This window comes from Palaemon carinicauda, chromosome 23 (genome assembly GCF_036898095.1).
Source record: "Palaemon carinicauda isolate YSFRI2023 chromosome 23, ASM3689809v2, whole genome shotgun sequence".
NCBI lineage: Eukaryota > Metazoa > Arthropoda > Malacostraca > Decapoda > Palaemonidae > Palaemon > Palaemon carinicauda.
The window spans coordinates 104,098,645-104,114,775 of NC_090747.1; the positions used below are offsets into that span (position 1 = coordinate 104,098,645).

Below are 16,131 nucleotides of genomic sequence, written 5' to 3' on the forward strand. Positions count from 1 at the left end.
TTACGAATGCCAAATAGGTCTAACCCTTTCAGGAAAGAATTGACCATAAAAAATGGCTGTTTTGAAAAAGAAGGCAACTTGCCAATGATGGAATTCTATTATTATTATTATTATTATTATTATTATTATTATTATTATTATTATTATTATTATTATTATTACTATTACTAGCCAAGCTACAACCCTAGTTGGAAAAGCAAGATGCTTTAAGCCCAAGGGCTCCAACAGGAAAAATAGCCCCGTGAAGAAAGGAAATTAGGAAATAAGGAAATAAATAAATGATGAGAACAAATTAACAATAAATCATTCTACAAACAGTAATAACGTCAAAACAGATATGTCATATATAAACTATAAAAAGACTTACGTCAGCCTGTTCAACATAAAAAACATTTGCTTCAACTTTGAACTTTTGAAGTTCTACCGATTCAACTACCCGATTAGGAAGATCATTCCACAACTTGGTCACAGCTGGAATAAAACTTCTAGAATATTGTGTAGCACTGAGCCTCATGATGGAGAAGGCCTGGCTATTAGAATTAACTGCCTGCCTAGTATTACGAACAGGATGGAATTGTCCAGGAAGATCTGAAGATCTGAGTCACCAAATTAACCATTTACTGACTTAAATACACACAAAATACACACGTATAGTCATCCTCAAATTGCAAAGGACTCTACTTATAGTTAAAAATCCCGTTCTAAGGAGAAGTTCCTCAAATTGGATATTCCTTCAAATAATGTGAATTAGCTAGTACACATAACTACACAGAAAATACACACTTATACTCATCTTCAAATTGCAAAGGACTCTACTTATAATGCAAAATCCCGTTCTCCGGAAAAGTTCCTCATATTGGATATTCCTTCAAATAGTGTGAATTAGTTAGTACACATAACTACACACAAAATACACACTTATACTCATCTTCAAATTGCAAAGGAATCTACTTATAGTTTAAAATCCCGTTCTAAGGAAAAGTTCCTCAAATTGGTGATTCCTTCAAATAATGTGAATTAGCTAGTACACATAACTACACATAAAATAAACACTTGTACTCATCTTCAAATTGCAAAGGACTCAATTTATAGTTTAAAATCCCGTTCTAAGGAAATTTTCCTCAAATTGGATACTCCTTCAAATAATGTGAATTAGTTAGTACACATAGCTACACACAAAATACACACTCATACTCATCTTCAAATTGCAAAGGACTCTACTTATAATGCAAAATCCGTTCTCCGGAAAAGTTCCTCAAATTGGATATTCCTTCAAATAATGTGAATTAGTTAGTACACATAGCTACACACAAAATACACACTTATACTCATCTTCAAATTGCAAAGGAATCTACTTATAGTTTAAAATCCCGTTCTAAGGAAAAGTTCCTCAAATTGGTGATTCCTTCAAATAATGTGAATTAGCTAGTACACATAACTACACATAAAATAAACACTTGTACTCATCTTCAAATTGCAAAGGACTCAATTTATAGTTTTAAAATCCCGTTCTAAGGAAATTTTTCCTCAAATTGGATACTCCTTCAAATAATGTGAATAGTTAGTACACATAGCTACACACAAAATACACACTCATACTCATCTTCAAATTGCAAAGGACTCTACTTATAATGCAAAATCCGTTCTCCGGAAAAGTTCCTCAAATTGGATATTCCTTCAAATAATGTGAATTAGGTTAGTACACATAGCTACACACAAAACACACACTTATTCTCATCTTCACATTGCAAAGGGACTCTACTTATAGTTTAAAATCCCGTTCTCCGGAAAAGTTCCTCAAATTGGATATTCCTTCAAATAATGTGAATTAGTTAGTACACATAGCTACACACAAAATACACACTTATACTCATCTTCAAATTGCAAAGGACTCTACTTATAGTGCAAAATCCGTTCTCCGGAAAAGTTCCTCATATTGGATATTCCTTCAAAAGTGTGAATTAGTTAGTACACATAAACTACACACAAAATACACACTTATACTCATCTTCAAATTGCAAAGGAATCTACTTATAGTTTAAAATCCCGTTCTAAGGAAAAGTTCCTCAAATTGGTGATTCCTTCAAATAATGTGAATTAGTTAGTACACATAGCTACACACAAAATACACACTTATTCTCATCTTCACATTGCAAAGGACTCTACTTATAGTTTAAAATCCCGTTCTCCGGAAAAGTTCCTCAAATTGGATATTCCTTCAAATAATGTGAATTAGTTAGTACACATAGCTACACACAAAATACACACTCATACTCATCTTCACATTGCAAAGGACTCTACTTATAGTTTAAAATCCCGTTCTCCGGAAAAGTTCCTCAAATTGGATATTCCTTCAAATAATGTGAGTTAGTTAGTACACATAGCTACACACAAAATACACACTTATACTCATCTTCAAATTGCAAAGGACTCTACTTATAGTGCAAAATCCGTTCTCCGGAAAAGTTCCTCAAATTGGATATTCCTTCAAATAATGTGAATTAGTTAGTACACATAGCTACACACAAAATACACACTTATTCTCATCTTCACATTGCAAAGGGACTCTACTTATAGTTTAAAAATCCCGTTCTAGGGAAAAGTTCCTCGAATTGGATATTCCTTAAATAATGTGAATTAGCTAGTACACATAACTACACACACAATGTGAATTAGCTAGTACACATAACTACACAGAAAATACACACTTATACTCATCTTCAAATTGCAAAGGATCCTACTTATAGTGCAAAATCCCTTTCTAAGGAAAAGTTCCTCAAATTGGATGTTCCTTCTAATAATGTGAATTAGTTAGTACACATAACACAGGTTTGAGATCTACTGTTACGCCAGTACCAACTAGACCTTGACATATTATCGTTAATGATAGGGTAAAGCTTTGCCTGATAAGACCATGCAAGATAGCAAAGAAATAATAATAGATCAGATGAAGATAAGATTAAGAGGGCGTATAAAATAATCATATATTGAAAGTGAGATTGGCACAATAAATTTGACGTTTTTGTTAATTTTGTTTTTGTTTTTGTGTATTTGTGTTCTTGCATATCTTGAGGCTTGTAATTCTCTCTCTTCTCTCTCTCTCTCTCTCTCTCTCTCCTCTCGTCTCTCTCTCTCTCTCTTCTCTCTCTCTCTCACTCTCTCTTTTTTTTATGCTTGCATATCTTGAGGTTTGTAATCTCTCTCTCTCTCTCTCTCTCTCTCTCTCTCCTCTCTCTCTCTCTCTCTCTCTCTCTCTCTCTCTCTTTTTTTTTTATGCTTGCATATCTTGAGGTTTGTAATCTCTCTTTCTCACTCTCTCTCTCTCTCTCTCTCTCTCTCTCTCTCTCTCTCTCTCTCTCTCTCTCTCTCTCTCTCTCTCTCTCTCTCTCTCTCTTTTTTATGCTTGCATATCTTGAGGTTTGTAATCTCTCTTTCTCACTCTCTCTCTCTCCCTCTCTCTCTCTCTCTCTCTCTCTCTCTCTCTCTCTCTCTCTCTCTCTCTCTCTCTCTCTCTCTCTCTCTCTTTGTATGCTTGCATATCTTGAGGTTTGTAATCTCTCTCTCTCTCTCTCTCTCTCTCTCTCTCTCTCTCTCTCTCTCTCTCTCTCTCTCTCTCTCTCTCTCTCGAATGTTGAGGCCGTTCGTATCCAAAACAGGCCTTCTCCATCATGAGGCTCAATACTAGACAGTATTCTAGAAGTTTTATTCCAGCTGTAACCAAGTTGTGGAATGATCTAACTAATCGGGTAGTTGAATCGGTATAACTTCAAAAGTCCAAAGTTGCAGCAAATGATTTTATGTTGAAGGGGCGGACATAAGTCTTCTTATAGTTTATTTATGACATATATGTTTTGACGTTGTTCCTGTTTTTAGAATGAATTATTGTTAATTTGTTCTCCTCATTTATTTATTTCCTTATTACCTTTCTTCGCTGGGCTATTTTTCTCTGTTGAAGCTCTTGGGCTTATAGCATCTTGCTTTGCCAACTAGGGTTGTAGCTTGGCTAATAATAATAATAATAATAATAATAATAATAATAATAATAATAATAATAATATCTTGAGGTGTGTAATCTCTCTCTCTCTCTCTCTCTCTCTCTCTCTCTCTCTCTCTCTCTCTCTCTCTCTCTCTCTCTCTCTCTCGAATGTTGAGGCCGTTTGTATGCAAATCATCTTTCACGATATAGGTACATCATTTTATAGGTTTACTCATTTCCTTCGTTTTAATAGCTCAAAAAAATGTTCTTCAACGTACTATGTACATCAAAACATATAATATAGTATCTTCGTCAATGCATAGCTCAGGCCCTTAGCTGAATTCACCGTTTAGCTTTCTACTTTACTCTATTCCCGCTTCAGTTATCGCATCTTGCTGTATAACCTCTCAACATTTCCTTCACAAGGCAACTGCAGTTGCACGGAGACGTTAAGTGGCTTTTTGGTACAAAGTTTTGAATCCAATCTATATTCAATTCTTTTTAGCGAGGCAGATTTACACCAACTCGCTGTGGTGCCCCTTTAGCTCAGAAAAGTTTCCTGATCGCTGATTGGTTGGACAAGATAATTCTAACCAATCAGAAAGCAGGAAACATTTCCAAGCTAAAAGGGCACCGCTGCGAGTCAGTGCAAATGCGCCTCATTAAAAAAATTGAGTATAGAATGTTGTATATTCCACTGCTCTTTTTAGCGAGGCAGATTTACACCAACTCGCTTGGGTGCCCCTTTAGCTCAGAAAAGTTTCCTGATCGCTGATTGGTTGGACAAGATATTTCTAACCAATCAGAAAGCAGGAAACTTTTCCGAGCTAAAAGGGTACCGTTGCGAGTCGGTGCAAATGCGCCTCATTAGAAAAAATGAGGATAGAATGCTATATATTCCCCTGGTAATCTTTAGTGGAAAGAACTATACAAGAAAATTATAAGGTAAATAATTATGCATTGCAATTTTGTAGGTAATGCTCTCTAAGCATGTGGGTTTTATATGACTTCACATTTCCTGTACTTTAAACGTTGCTTTTTTTTTTCGTCAGTTTTACGATAAAAAAATAGCAGGAATCCTCAACCAGGTTTTCCCTTATTTGCTTCTAAGTGTTTTAAATTTTTCCATTTCCAGCGTACCCTTTATTTTAATTATTCATTACCCCCATTGTAGTTTATTTGTTCCTTGTTCCCTTTCCTCACTGGGCTATTTTTCCCTGTTGGAGCCCTTAGGCTTATAGCATCCTGCTTTTCCAACTAACTTTGTAGCTTATTATTATTATTATTATTATTATTATTATTATTATTATTATTATTATTATTACTTGCTAAGCTACAATCCTAGTTGGAAAAGAAGGATGCAATAAGCTTAAGGGCTCCAACAGGAATAATATCCCAGTGAGTAAAGGAAATATGAAAAAACTACAAGAGAAGTTTAAGAACAATAATAACATTAAAATAAATCTTTCTTATATAAACTAGAAAAACTAGAAAATAACAATGAGGATAAAACTTCAAAATAGCAAGAGAAATAATAATAATAATAATAATAATAATAATAATAATAATAATGATAATAATAAAGTATGATATCCAATTTCCTTCCCTTTATTCTTATTTAATCTTATTAATCTTATTCCTGATCTAGATATTAACCTTTGGCACCATCGTTCAATTAGTTCATTATGCATGTTGCATAAGATTATATATATATATATATATATATATATATATATATATATATATATATATATATATATATATATATATAAAATTAATTCTGACCATCATTTACATTCAGATCTTCCTGGACAGTTCCATCATGTTCGTAATACTAGCCATACAGTTAATTCTAATAGTCAGACCTTCTCCATCATGAGGCTCTATACTACCCAGTACTCTAGAAGTTTTATTCCAGCTGTGACCAAGTAGTGGAATGATCTTCCTAATCGGGTAGTTGAATAATTAGAACTTCAAAAGTTCAAAGTTGCAGCAAATGTTTTTATGTTGAACAGGCTGACATAAGTCCTTTTATAGTTTATATGCTAAATATTTTGGAATAGTGTTAATGTTTTTAAAGTATTTTATTTTAATTTTCATTACTTATATCGTTTATTTTTTATGTTGAACAGGCTGACATAAGTCCTTTTATAGTTTATATGCTAAATATTTTAGAATAGTGTTAATGTTTTTAAAGTATTTTATTCTAATTTTCATTACTTATTATATCGTTTATTTATTTCCTTATTTCCTTTCCTCACTGGGCTAGTTTTCCTCTGTTGGAGTCCTTGGGCTTATAGCATCTTGCTTTTCCAACTAGGGTTGTAGCTTAGCTAGTAATAATAATAATAATAATAATAATAATAATAATAATAATAATAATAATAATAATAATTTTGCGTCGCAGACTTCACGCAGAAAACCCGACCTTTGCCGGCAAGAAGAAGAAGCTCTTGCAAGATTAGATTGCGAAACGGTAATGCGAATTTGTAAACATGACATCCTCTGAACAGGGATATCCTCCTGCCGGACCCCCTACTCCAGATCAGCAGTTTGTAAGTATATATATGTGTCTTGTATTAACTACACGTGTATTGACCTGCATTAAAATAAGATTAAAAGGAATTGCCGGGAGAGAGGCGTTTTTTTATAGGTTACGTATAAGTTACGTAGTCTGAGGTCGTCTTCGTAAGGTCAGGCTTGTTGATATTTTTTTTTTCTTAATTATATAACCAAGCACTTTTCTTCGTATAAAAACCTCTAGTAAGCCCAAGCGAAGCCTATCCAGTCCAAATGCCATGTATTCATTTATTTTAACCCCCCCCCACGTTATGGAAGTAGGGAAGGATACAGCTTGTAGGTTATGGGCTAAAGTTAGGTTAGATTCTGTCCATTTTTAATCCACACGGAAGGAACTGGCCGTTGATATACAAAGGCTCTGTGGACTCGCGTATGTATGTATGATGACGGCTGACTTAGAAGACGGCAGTGTAAGGGGGATCGCAGGGGGTGTTAGCCCCCTCCCCCCCCCCCCGTTAGATAAGTAGGTAAGGACACGGCTTGTAGGTTAGGTTAGGGGGGGGAAGTTGAGGTTAGTTGATGTCCATTTTTAATCCACCCGGGAGGAACTGGCCGATGATATACAAAGGCTCCTTTTAGCTGCCACCTGTATGTATGATGACGGCTGACTTAGAATACGGCAGTCTAAGGGGGTCGCAGGGGGCGTTAGCCCCTTCTCTGTTAGGTAAGTAGGTAAGGACACTGCTTGTAGGTTATGGGGTAAAGTTTAGGTTAGTTGATATCCATTTTTTGTGCAACCAGGTGGAACTGGCCTCTGAAATACAAAAGCTCCATCTTTAATTACTTTTTCTATTCCTACTTTTATGTTGAATTATCATATTTGGACACAAAATAAATTTTTACTCCTCAATACTTCTTTTGGAAATGACCTACTGGAGTTATCCAGATAGTAATGTGCAGTAACTACCGTATGGATAAATTGCAGTGTTATAACACGAGCTAAGTAATCTTTGTCATGTTCTAACATGACAACGGTTCTAAACCCAGAGCCTTTGTAGTTGGAGGGGACAGACTGAATGTAAAATTTCAAACTTGATAACTGAAAAAGCACATTTTAAAAGAGAAACAAACACAAGAACATCACCTAACCTAAGGTACCTCACCTCACCTAACCAAACCTTGGAGCCATATCCTTACCCACCTACCCAGCTTCCTGCTAACCTCCCCTTAGACTGCCCTATCCTTAGCTTACCCTAAGACTAAGTCTCATCCCCGTGTTTGCTTCCCAACACTAAATCATAACATTTCGTAAATCGTAAAACTAAATTAGCTCCATATCATATTTCAGACAAAAATAAACGACATTTCCCAACCAGTAAGTGACTCCCCTTATTTTGAAGGACAAAATATTTGCATGTGCTTAGAAACAAATAAGTAATTTCAAAAGCACAATACTGTAATTTGTATTTTTCCAAGTTATATAAACTTGAGTCCTTTAAAGTTAAACTTCCCACATCAACCACACCTCTCAGTCCTGAGCTGAAAGTCAAAAGTGAAGAGTAACGCCCACCAACTGTCGTTAACTACCTCATTAATGAATTTGATAGTTAGCCAGAGATAGGCAAAGCAAAGAAGCGAAGTGGATTTCATCAATGGAGGAAAAAAATTTGGTTCATAACGAAGTCTGACATAGAGTTTACCTGAGACGAAGTTAATTACCGGTACTGATTTATTTATTCATGAGTGTATTTTCTGTTTATAAGTGGATAAATAATTTCCTTTTTGCAATATAAGTTTAATTAGAAAGATTTAATTAGAACTTTGGTGTGTGATGCAGTGATTTAATGTGAAGTGACCACTGAGGGTGAGGAAAAAGTGATACATATCTGAAATTATTTATATTTTTGTATACCTAGAGAAAATACAAATCACCTTAAAATTTCATATATTTGCCTCCATACCACTACTGTACAGTTGTTTGCATACAATGAATATTTTTTTTAGATATCTATTTTTGAGAAAATGACATTTTTATAAAGATACAACCAAGGTATTTATTTTGAAAGTTTGGTACAGTAATAAAGAACAAGTACTGCCTATGGTATACGTGGATCAGAAGAAAGCTTATGCTCTACTCTAGAAAAAATTGCCGATATTTGTGTGGAATTGGGAGAATGCTTGCTGTAGAATCTAACCGCTTAAGAGAAATTAGTACATTATTATTTTTGATGATAGCCTATTCAATAGTTTATCTGTTTGTAATCACATAAGTAAACATCAGTGACCATATAAAGCTTTTAATGTAGTTATAACTTGATTATCATAAATTTTTTACTTTTGTCTTTTCTCCTACAGAAGCCAGTTTTCAATCAGGAAGAATTACGTGTGCTTAGAGAATGCAACATAGAATCGTTCTATTATCGCTGTGTTCCCATGGCTGCTGCCCTTACAACAGCTGCTTTCATAGCTATGAGGAAAGGTATGTCGTAGCATTTTGCATGAACAAATGCTGTTGTTACCTTTATTAGAGCTGTTGATGTGGCTTAAGATTTTTACTATACGTTTTAATTTCTCTCATTGACTTCGTATTTTTGGCACCTAGACAGTCAGCTTCTAAGAAGGAAACTAAGTAAATCATGTTGTGTATACAGTATAGTCAAATTTTTCCATTGCATAGTTATTGGTTTTCAGCCTTGGGTCTCATATGTGGGTTCTATGCTCGTTACAATTGCAACCTTCAGAAATTTCTGGTCAAATTCAACCTTTGTCACCTTCTAACTCACTTCCTTAGCATGTGCGCTTTTCACTTTTTTGTTCTTCAGTCCTCCCTGTATTCATGATAGTCCTTTTCCTTGATTTGATTGACTGGTGTTTCCTTATGTAGCTTTAGGACTGATTGAAATTTCTTCCACGTTAGCTTATTTCCCCTTCTCTTTACCTCATGACTTGGGTTTTGATGCTCCTGTGAGTACCTTAGTCATAGAGTATTAAATCTACGTCTGTTTGAAGGTTTTGTTCTTGATAGGCAATTATTACTGTTTATGTACACTTGAGGTATGATTATTACGCAGCACAGGTAGGGGTGAAAAGTTTCACAACATGATGCTGCCTGTATTTGTCTAACTATGCATTTCTGGAGCGCGTATTAGTTAGTACATAAAATAAGTCATAATGAAATTCTTATACTGTAAAACAATATCATATAATTTAAGGCAATAGCAAGACGACACTTCCAGTATGAAACAGAACTATTTGTTGACTTTTGCAACTGAAAATTATAGGCATGTGAGTTAGGTGAAGCATATCCTATGCCAAAATTTAACAAAATTTGACTTACAAACAGCTTCTTGGAACCTATTAACCCTTTTACTCCCAGGCTATTTGAAACTTTCCAACCCTTAACCCCCAGGCGTTTTTTTTTTTTTTTTTCAAGCATATTTTGCAATATATATTTTTTAAATTGCTCTAACAGCCTTAATTTTCATCATAGAGAGGTCAGGTTGGTCTCGTTCTTTTGGAAAATGCCCGAAGTTTCTCATAAAGTTATAAAAAATATGCAAAAAAAATGTAAATAGCAGTTTTTTGCAAGGACGTACCAGGACGTCCATGAGGGTAAAGGGATGAGTTTTGTGAAACGTACCGGTACGTCCATTGGCGGTAAAAGGGTTAAGTAAGTTGAGGACTTTCTGTACATATATACATATGTACATACATCCATATATATCATTGAAATCTGTATAACTTTTTTTATTTACAAAACTTTCCAATTACTTTTGAAGCTTTCTAAAAGAGTGATTTTAGAATTAAATCCTGTTACCTTTATTGTATAGTGATTTAACTGTTCAATTTATATTCCAGGTGTTTTGAAGGTTAGTGAAAGATATGGGTACTCTCCCAAAATGCTAGGAGCTGCCCTCCTCGGGTACTTTGCCGGGAAATTCTCCTATCAGAATGCGTGCGCTGAAAAACTCATGAGACTTCCTGATAGCCCTGTGGGAGAGGCCTTACGGAAGCGAAAGGGAAGGGTCGGATTCCAAGAATCGTAAGTTATAGAGTACAGTTTTTGTTTATTTTTCATCAAAGAAATTAGCCTTGCAGGGAATGAATCTTGTACTTGTTTGAATTGTATTTATTTATTACAATACTGTAGTTGTATCATTAATGCTAGATTGATTTCAGATAAAATATTCTCTCCTAGATGTTTTAGTTTTTAACCCTTTTACCCCCAGGCTGTTTGGAACTTTCCAACCCTTAACCCCCAGGGGTTATTTTTTTTCAAGCACATTTTGCAGTATATTTTTTTTAAATTGCTCTAACAGCCTTAATTTTCGTCAGAGAGAGGTAAGGTTGGTCTCATTCTCTTGGAAAATGCCTGAAGGTTCTCAAAAAATTATCAAAAATATGCAAAAAAAAAATGTAAATAGCAGTTTTTTGCAAGGACGTAGCGGTACGTCCATGGGGGTAAAGGGATGAGTTTTGTGAAACGTATCAGTACTGTACGTCCTTTGGGGGTAAAAGGGTTAAGATACGATGACATACTACTAAACAAATTTAAGATACTGTGGAATGTTTCATAAGAAAAAATAAAGAACAGGGCACTAATTCCAGCTGAGCAGAAAAACTATCTCATTTCAGATATCCTGTCTAGAAATTTTAGTGTCAAGAGATTCTTCTCATTTTTCAAAAAAGACGATGAAAAACTTTAGTAAAATACGATTGGAGATGATGATGTATTTAATTTTATTTCAGCTTGTCTATGGAGCCAGGTTTTACAGTAGCCATTCCATCAAGTGATTCTGAGCCTCAACATCCACGTCAGCCCATTTTCGACGATCACAGGCCAGATTTGTATAATGAAGGATTGGATGATTATGAACGAGGTGTTACTGATTGTAAGTACTTGATTGTACCGCATATCTTTTCCTTTTTTAAACGAGAGCTTTTGATGATTTCTGATTAACCCTTATACCCCCAGGCTATTTGGAACTTTCCAACCCTTAACCCCCCAGGGGCTATTTTTTTCCCAGCACATTTTGCAGTATATTTTTATAAATTGCTCTAACAGCTTTAATTTTCATCATAGAGAGGTCAGGTTGGTCTCATTCTCTTGGAAAATGCCTGAATTTTCTCAAAAAATTATAAAAAATATGCAAGAAAAAATTTAAATAGCAGTTTTTTGCAAGGACGCACCGGTACGTCCATGTGGATAAAGGGATGAGTTTTTTTAAACGTACCAGTACGTTCTTTTGGGGGTAAAAGGGTTAATAGGTTAGTGAATGCATGTATGTACAGTACAGTACACATTCTCTTTCAGCAGTTATATAATGTACAGAATGTCCCCACCTTACAACCATTTGGGGATACAAATACAAATCCTACTGAAAATAACAAAGATGAGATAAAGAAGTACTGTTATAAAACAATATTATATCATTTAACACAGCAAGGAAAACATACATACATACATATACCAAGGCACTTCCCCCAATTTTTTTTTTTGGGGGGGGGGTAGCCGACATCAACAAATGAAACAAAAACAAAAAGGTGACCTCTACTCTCTACATTCCTCCCAGCCTGACAAGGGACTCAACCGAGTTCAGCTGGTACTGCTAGGGTGGCACAGTCCACCCTCCCCTGTTATCCACCACAGATGAAGCGGGGGCATAAAAACAATTAGAATAGCGCCAACGTTATCCCTGCGTGTCGTAAGAGGCGACTAAAAAGGACGGGACGAGGGGGCTGGGAACCCCCTCTCCTGTTTCTACAATCCTGTGAGACATCGACTATAAACAAGCAAAACGATATTTGTAATAACGTGATATCTATTTCATACGAAACCCGACTTTTTGTTGACCTTTGTAGCTGGAAATCATAGGCATGGGATTCAGGTTGGGCCTACATTAGGCTAAAATTTAACATAATTTGCCTTTCAAACAATTCGATTTACAAACAGCTTCTGGGAACCCATCAAGTTTGTTAGTTGAGGAACTTCTGTACTGTATTACTGTATAGTTTATACATTTGATGAGCTATATTAAAGATAAGAAATTAGATTTAGTTGTTTAGAAGGTCCATTTTTTTTTTTGATGTCTTGATAATGGGTAACTTTTTACTTCATTAACTGTTCATTTTAAACATAAGACTTACCCGGTAGTTATATATATATAGCTTACATCCCTGACGTCACAGCAGAAAATTCAAAACTCGCACTAATCGCTGATTGGATAGCCAGGTGTACCACCTGCGCGCCCTCCAGTGAGGTGGTACCTGGAACCATTCCATGATTCCTCAGATCTTCCCTGGAGCCGCTAGCGGCGACATCGTTGGATATTCTACTCGCTAATTCCTGATAATTATTGCAGTTTACTTTGGTTCATTTGCACGTTGTTGCATAGTACTGTAGAGGGATTTGTGTAACTGCATTCATATATATCTGCAGTGATTACCAAATATGAATTACCTAACTGAGGAATAATGAAGTCGGGATTATTCAACGTTTCGAATTAGGCAAAATGTTTTTCTTTTTGAACCAACCACATAAGTCTCCCTTTATGATTTAATGGTTTTAATGTGATTTGATATTCTTACTTATTTCCATCTGAAAGTTTAATTTATTTCTGTTTTGAATCTCCAAACGGGGATGCTTTCCTTATGAAAACTTTAGACTTATTATTCTCCGTTTCTCATTGTGATTGCAGGTTTGTTTGATAAAAAATATCATTAAAAAGTTTGTCAGTGCAAGACTAGTTTGATTTTGTAATAGTGGCTTTAGTTTCCTTCTTCTTCATGTTATCTATCTTGTTATTATTGTTGTTGTTATTGTCATCATAATGATAATAATTTACAGTATACTCTATCGATAAAGACCAAATCTTCCAAATTGATTATCATAGATTTTATTTGAATAAGAATTGAAAATTGGCTCTGGTTAAATTGGGATAAGTTTTACTATAAAGCGGAAAAAGATAAAGTACATACATATACTAAGGCACTTCCCCCAATTTTGGGGGGTAGCCGACATCAACAAATGAAACAAAACAAAAAAAGGGACCTCTACTCTCTACGTTCCTCCAGCCTAACAAGGGACTCAACCGAGTTCAGCTGGTACTGCTAGGGTGCCACAGCCCACCCTCCCACATTATCCACCACAGATGAAGCTTCATAAAGTAATAAAGGAAAAGTAAGTAGAAGTTGTTGCCGGTAGGAGCTGTAGGTTATCTGATACAGAAATTTTATTGCCGTAATCTGCCTCTCGAGACATTGGGATTGCTAAAATCCCTTGAGTTTCACATATATTTGTCACCTTTAGATAAATGTTAATTTTTTTTCAAATACTTTATTGTCAGTGCTGATTTTCCGTTGAGTAACAAGCAACTAAACTATATTTCCAGAAAATGAACAAATGACTTTTTAAGTACAGTATTGAATTTTTATTTTAGATAGCAGAAATTGTATAATTTTATTATATAAGGTCCTTACAAACATCCGGACATATAAACAAATCCAACCGAAAGTAACAAAGATAAGATAAAGAAATACGGTAATAAACTACTATATCATTTGATACAGTAAGCAAAACGACATTTTTAATAACCTGATATCTATTTCATATGAAACCTGATTTTTGTTGACTTTTGTACCTGGGAGTCATAAGCATGAGATTCACTTTAGTCGTACCCTAGGTCAAAATGTTAGAACAATTTGATTTACAAACATCATCTTGGAACTTATTAATTTTGTAAGTTGAGGACCTTCTGAATATATTAACCCCTTCTCCACGATAACATTTTTTGTACTTAACCCTTTTACCCCCTAAGGACGTACTGGTACATTTCACAAAACTCATCCCTTTACCCCCATGGACGTACCGGTGTGTCCTTGCAAAAAACTGCTATTTACATTTTTTTCTGCATATTTTTGATAATTTTTTTGAGAAAATTCTGGCATTTTCCAAGAGAATGAGACCAACCTGACCTCTCTATGACGAAATTTAAGGCTGGTAGAGCCATTTAAAAAAAAATATACTGCAAAATGTGCTGGAAAAAAAATAACCCCTGGGGGTTATTGGAAAGTTCCAAATAGCCGGGGGGTAAAAGGGTTAAAAAAGTGCCAGTTATTAATGTGAATGAAGAACCAGAAATGTCATTTACAAATATAAACAATAGAGTTAGGATAGCAAACTCATTTATTGAATGATGTCCGAGTGATGAATTTCTTCTTTTAAAGCATTGAACCCGTATACTGAAAGCAACACTGCGTCACCGCAGAATTATACGACCTATGAAGAATTACGCCGTCAGAACCGGGAGGAGTACGTCGGCAGAATGGCTGAGAAGTATCGTAGACCTCTATCAGGTACTGGAATAGTTGATTGTTATATTCAATTATAAAAAAGTATTTCTTGCACATTTCTTTTTTGCAAATAAATGGTTGAACCTAAGGTGTTTCAAAAATTAGTTATTTCAAGAGAATATTGTAAAGCAGAGACATAACAAGTACTGGGGAATGTTTACTATTGTTTATGTATAAGTTATTACTGTAGAAAGAGATCAGTTCCTATTTTCGTTAAGAACACTAGTCGTTTAGACTAGTTTGTATTCCCTCTCTTATTATTATACTCAGAGTTTAGAAACGGTGATTGTTTCTCTTAGGTGAATTTTTAATAAATTTGTCTCAGTATATAATGTATCTCCTAATTAGTTGTATCTTTCAAATTGGAAGGATACTATAGGGTGATAATTATCTCTAACCACTCACTGTCTAGTTCTTTTGGTTTATTACTTCCACCAAAGAAGTTGGAAGGAGGTTATGTTTTACCCCTGTTTGTATGATTGTTTGTGTGTGTGTATTTGTAAACAGCTTCATGACCACAATTTTAATCATAGAGTAATGAAACTTGCAGTGATTAACTGTTATGTAAAAACCTAGAACTTATTAAATTTTGGAAGGTCAAGGTCACGGTCAAGCAAAATGTCCCAATTCACGTAATCAGCCATAAGTTTTGACATCGTTGTCACAGAGACTTCAAATTTGGGTCATATTTGACTGTATGAAAATCCATGCCAATTAATACATGTTAGGTCAAAGATCTAGGTCAAGAAATTATCTGCCACGGCAGAGGTCTGCACAACACTTAGTGTCCCTCTAGTATTTTGGTATACTGTACAGTACAAACATAACTTATATTGGTTATAGTGATTCTTATTGAAAAATTTATTTGAGTTATATCCAGTGAAACTTTTTACATTTTGCATTATTTGCAACAATTAAAAAGTTCTTAACAAAGTATATGCAATAGGACATAGTGTGTAGTAACCCATACATAACACTTCGCTCCAATCTTTAAACCCCAGCTAGATTACTTCTTGTCTTTTCCTCAACTTCTGTTTTCTTTTGTCATTTCCACCTATTAAACAATGTTCAAAACATTTCCCTACTAGATTTTTTGTTCCCAACAGAAGAATCGTTCAAGTCATCTACAAATAACTAATAACTAGCAAAGGTGCTATTCTTACCCTTCATGTGCATAATAAGATCTTACCTGTGTAACGATAAATTCATTCTGGTCAAGCTCTTGATTCTTATTACTTCTTTTAGGAATGAAGATATGGGTGATATGATAATTAATAATGAGC

At 34.8% G+C, this 16,131-nt stretch overlaps 1 protein-coding gene across 3 annotated transcripts in view; it reads left to right on the forward strand.

The window, feature by feature from the left end:
• The first annotated feature begins 6,393 nt into the window (after positions 1-6,393).
• The window catches only part of asrij (OCIA domain-containing protein asrij), a 29,238-nt gene continuing 19,500 nt past the window's right edge, over positions 6,394-16,131 (forward strand). For all 3 annotated transcript variants that reach the window (XM_068347356.1, XM_068347357.1, XM_068347355.1), the window contains exons 1-5: positions 6,394-6,531; positions 8,852-8,975; positions 10,355-10,538; positions 11,246-11,388; positions 14,723-14,851. In XM_068347356.1, the coding sequence (XP_068203457.1) occupies positions 6,472-6,531; positions 8,852-8,975; positions 10,355-10,538; positions 11,246-11,388; positions 14,723-14,851 (640 nt within the window). In that variant the 5' untranslated portion in view covers positions 6,394-6,471. The remainder of the gene's footprint in view (positions 6,532-8,851; positions 8,976-10,354; positions 10,539-11,245; positions 11,389-14,722; positions 14,852-16,131) is intronic.